Source organism: Populus nigra, chromosome 9 (genome assembly GCF_951802175.1).
Source record: "Populus nigra chromosome 9, ddPopNigr1.1, whole genome shotgun sequence".
NCBI classification, from domain to species: domain Eukaryota; kingdom Viridiplantae; phylum Streptophyta; class Magnoliopsida; order Malpighiales; family Salicaceae; genus Populus; species Populus nigra.
Genome location: NC_084860.1, coordinates 4,264,406 through 4,269,519, shown reverse-complemented (window position 1 = coordinate 4,269,519; position 5,114 = coordinate 4,264,406). Strand labels below are relative to the sequence as shown.

At 37.3% G+C, this 5,114-nt stretch overlaps 1 protein-coding gene across 1 annotated transcript; it reads right to left on the bottom strand.

Moving 5' to 3' along the window:
* Positions 1-3,841: 3,841 nt before the first annotated feature.
* On the bottom strand, positions 3,842-5,114 carry LOC133702629 (VQ motif-containing protein 4-like). Its single transcript, XM_062126934.1, has one exon. The coding sequence runs from the start codon at positions 4,879-4,881 to the stop codon at positions 4,027-4,029; it is 855 nt and encodes a 284-aa protein (XP_061982918.1). The 5' UTR covers positions 4,882-5,114; the 3' UTR covers positions 3,842-4,026.

Here is a 5,114-nt window from a genome sequence, read left to right as displayed (position 1 = left end):
AGCAATACCAAAAAAAAAAATCATAGAAAAAAAAATTAACAGTTTAATAAACAGCTTAGTAAAAGGAAACCCCCACGAAAACAACATAAATCAAACACCAAATTGCATGTTCAATCAAAGAACTTCAAAAATCAAAACACAACCCTAATGAATTAACCAAAACAACAATCATAAAAAAAAAAAACCTCACCTAGAACAAAGATTAAATATTTTGAAAAGGATGATAACCAAGGCTGACAGTGGATGAAAATAAAAGGCACCGAGAGAGACACAAAAAATAAAGCAAACAGAAGCTGAATTACTAGAAAAGAAGAAGAAGAAGACTAGCATGAGATTGTGAGTGAGGGGAATTAACATTGTGATCGTAGAGGAGAGGAGATATTGTAGTTGGCGTTAGGGATATACTATATTTTATTAAAAGACTTTATAATATCTATTATTGTTATAAATAAATAGGGAATAATCACATGCAAATAAATAAATTGTTGATGTAGAATTAAATGATAAAAGAGAATTTAATTAGTTTCTGACTCTCCCTCTCGCCCCTTTTTTTATTACATGCTTGAAAATAAAAAATCAAACCCTAATTACTACACTTGTATTCAATAATGGGTCAAACAACCAAGATCAATAATGAATCACATGGTGATGGGAGGGTTGGTAAAGTCATTAATTTTTCTTGTAAATTTATTGCTTTTTTGAAGAGATAGACTCAAAAACCTTCTTTCTTTCTTTTTTCTTTATATAAAGAAATGATAAATAATAAAAAGCAGACTGGTCAACAGTCAAGATCATCTGGATATGAGAGGTTTTCGTGAAGCATGTCGTGTACGCATGAATCTTTAACCTCAGGCCCATTTGGAAGACCATTTTATGCTGCAATATCATACAACTGATGGTAATATCTCAACGGTGAAGTACGGAAACTACCATTGGTGTCAATACAAGTGTATAGAAAGGTTAACAAACTACCTTTAAGGGCTGCATTCTTTTTTAATTGTCAATTACAGTTCCTTTGGTTTTAATCTCTTAGCACAAGAAAAAAAAAAAAAAACCCGGCACTGTGCGAATCATAGTGCAATTGAGCATGGAGCTACGAAACCCTAGATTTCCTAACTCCTTTGGTTTTTCTTAATTAATAATATAATAGTATGTTAAACGAAATTGGATGTCTAATACAAAGGTGAAAAAAACCTATTAAGTCCTAATTTGGGATTTGAGAGCGGGGCAAACATCTTCTCCATCCAGTCCATGAATTAAGATGTTAAAATCCAGCTAGCCCAGCCCAACAGGCAGTAGCTCAAAGTCTCAAACAGCCGCGCTATGCAAGTAAAATAGACATGATTCTTCCACAATCCAAACTCCGAAAACTCATAAACACAAAAGAGGTTTGGGCAGAAGAAATCACCAGCCAAATTTCATCACATAAAAAACAGACAGGTCACTTCGATTCTTGCCATATATTGTCAGCATATCTTATATAACCTCCTCCAACCTTGCTAGTTATCCACAGGAGTCCAGCACTGAAAATATATATGATAATTTAAATACAATGTTGAAATTAGATTGTCAATATGTCATTTCTCCAGTATCACAGTCTACTACTCCTCTCTCCCATGGTGAAAAAATAGTAAATGTGGACAACTGTATATAATGATAATGATTAGCAGTTAATTTAAAGGCCCAGGAGGCAGTATGAAAAATCTCACAAATCTTGCGGCGCAGCTGCAACTAAAATCCAAATAATTTTCACACCCTCGAGTGTTGATCAACTATTTCGATAGGTTTAGTCCTTGATTGCTGACTCAAGATTTAGATAAGAAAAATATACCTCTTTTATTATCTCTTGTAGTGGGAATAAAAGCATGCATGCAATCTTTTAAGAATTGTAGTGGGAATAAACACATCGGCCATTGACATTTGTCCATGGAACTTCCCATCGACAATTTCCCACCAAAATGTTTTATCTTAATATAGTGAGGTTCTTCCTGCCTTTAACATCGTTAATTAGAAAAGTTTATTCCATTCATATGAAAGTTGAAAAATTTGACATGCTTTTAATATTAATGTGCCTATCAACATTTGACCCCACGAACGAATGAATCCACCCGCATGATTGATTGAATTGGGGCATGCCGTGTGGAAAAGATGCAGCTCGAAGAACAAATTGACAAGGGAAGGAAGAGGATGGCTTTGATGATGATCGGCGGGCAAAGAGCCAAAGGGCGGTCTCCACTCCAAACGGTGCACATGGAAGTTTCAAATTTCTCAGTTAATGACCCACCATCTGTAGGGTGCAGAGTCTCCTAACCAGATTGTCGAAAGAAAAAAACAAGTAGTTTTAAGACAAACAGGAGAAATCACAAGAGCCCACCCTTCCCACCATGTTTTCTGGCTTTTCCCATTACTGTCCCATCTTTTCTTTCCTTCCCTTTCCTTCCTTTCATCATCACACGTCCCACTATCCCTACCACCTTCACTTTCTCGTGTCCCATTTTCTACAGTTTTGGTCTTCTTCGAGTCAAAAAGGAAGCTGGAAATCAGTGTTAAATTCAACGAAAGAGGAACTGCCTTTGAATGATTGCTTTTCCAGCACTCTAGTGTTTGAATATCTAAGTAGTATGTACCCCTCTAACTTAGGAAAACTCAAATGGGCCATTCCTTTCCCACTCGTTCTTCCACCAGTGGGCCCCAAAACTTACTTGGATCCCAACAAAACGACCTCCTGTGGCTGAAATTCCGCCGGTCTGATCATCAAAACCACTAAGAATTTATTGCTTCCTTGAGACCCTAACTAGGTCTCTCCTCCACTCCAAAGCAACAAAATATCGACCTTTTATTAAAAAAAAAGTTCGCACTGTATCACATGTTCAAGCTTGCTATATATATATATATATATATATATATATATATATATATATATATATATATATAATGTAATCAAAACCCTGCCAAGCACAGTTTTTGATGGGGCCCTTTCATATCCGATGGTCAATTCCTTGTCCAACATGACCTCTCACGGCATATGCTACTACATTATGCAGGATAGACTAAAAATAGGTGTTCTGGGCCTCGAGTGTGATTTCTTAACAGATGTCTCGAGAAAGAGTGGGGGAAGGGATACAGGGTGATATCAAAGAAAAGAAAAACACATAACAGTGCTTTTAATACAAGCACATAGTTGCTCCTCTTGGCATCCTTCTCCACCACTGTAGAAACTGAAAACAATAGGGATCAACAAGATTCCTTGGCCATTTATCCACTCTTTCTATGACAGCTGATCTAGTCCAAAGCTGCTTTTGCCCATTTCATACGAAATCTTTTACCATTAATCCCTTTCATTCCTCACTGTTCTTACATTGCCTCTGCAATGAGTTGTTGAGCTACTACTGAATTGGGTTTCTTTTTGCATTTTTATTGAAAGAATGGAGAAATGGACAGTCAGTGATTTGTCCTATTCAAAATTCAAAATTATAGTGATCCTGCATTTACTCAGAATTTTATTAAAAATTGCTTGACAACTAAATAAAGTGAGATAACTACCAAATGGCTATTAAATTCTCTAGATACATGTAAAGTAACGAACTAGAAGATCCAAAAAGTTTAACCTAGGCCAAATTTGAGTAAAGTCCAACTATAATAGTATTATTTCTAATTAATGGATTGCTTTGAATCAAAATTTACTACTACCACCACTTTATTGCAAACTTAAACGTTACAAGAGTCAAATTTTGACTCTTTCTTTCCTCTTTTCTTTTTCAACTTTCCCATCAACCAAACACTTCAATCCCATAAAAAAAGGGGCCTAGTTGAGAACAGAAATTGAACAAACATCAAGATATACAATTGAAGCAAAGATCCACTCATTCTCTTCAAATATTCAACATAAGAATTTTTTTTTTTGCTTACTCATAATCAGCACCCACCTTAATACCATCAATGCCACCAATAATATATATAATTATATATAAAAATCTTACACGAAAAAAAAGATTAAAAATGACATTTATTACGATTATTTTTTATTCAAGATGAAGGACTAGCAGAACCTGAAACTCTTGGCGAAGTAACAGGAAATAGAGGTAACAATCGGGGCTCAGTCTCTCTTGGTGTGGATCCGGGTGATGGATGCAAGTAAAATCCTCTCTCTTTTATCGCTTTCTCCTCTGCATCAGTATCCATCACATTAGCATTAACGAAGTTGTTGTTGTTGTTGTTGTTGTTGTTGTTGTTGTTGTTGTTGTTGTTGTTGTTGTTGTTCATGGGACTAAAACAATTAGTATACTTCACTGATCCGGAACGGTCAAACGGGTCGGGTATTAAAGGAGTCACCGGGCTTAAAATAAGAGAAGGGAAATCGAGAATGCTTGGGGACAGAATCTCTGGCTTTCTTGGAGAAAAACCTGGACTGGGTCTGGCAAATACCGGATTTAAAGGGTTGATCTTGAGGTTCTTCATTGAGTTTCTACGTTCATAAAGTTTGAACCCGGAAGATTGGTTCTTTTTTGGTATGGATTTAATTGGAGGGATATTGTGGTTTCTAGGAGAAGGGTCGGGTTGTGAGATGGTTGGGGTGGTGGAGATGGAGGTGGTGGTGGAGGCGGGTTTGGGCGATCCAGTCAACATCTGGACTACTTGTTTGAAGGAAGACGTGTCAGCTTGTACAAAAGTTGTCGGGTATGGGTTAGTGGATTCGGATCTGGAAATGGGTTTGGGTGACGGAAGTGGTGGTGGGTAGTTAATATTGTTGTTGAGTGCAACATTATTTGTCGTCGTCGTGGTGGAGCTACTGTTGCTGCTGCTGCTGCTGTGGCTATTTGGTGAGGGAAGGAAAGATTGTGGGTTCTGGTTATCTTGATGATGCCTTGGTGAGGTTTCCATATTTGCCTTCGTGGGTGTTTTTCTTCCTTCCCAATTGCCCTCTTCTAGCTGGAATGGAGAGAGGGAGGGGGAGAGAGGGAGATGGAGAAGAAGAAGAAAAGGAAAGTCTCTTGAAGTGAAGGGAAGTAGAGATGTGGGGGAGACTTTGTTGCTTCCTTTGGTTTGGTAAGAAATGTCTCGGTGGGGACTCACTTTGAAGTTTCCTAAGCTTGGAGGGAGTCTCACGCTTCAGT

What these genes read in the sequence shown, in the direction of transcription:
- LOC133702629 (XM_062126934.1), bottom strand. Translation starts at nt 4,881, where the DNA reads ATGGAAACCTCACCAAGGCATCATCAAGATAACCAGAACCCACAATCT.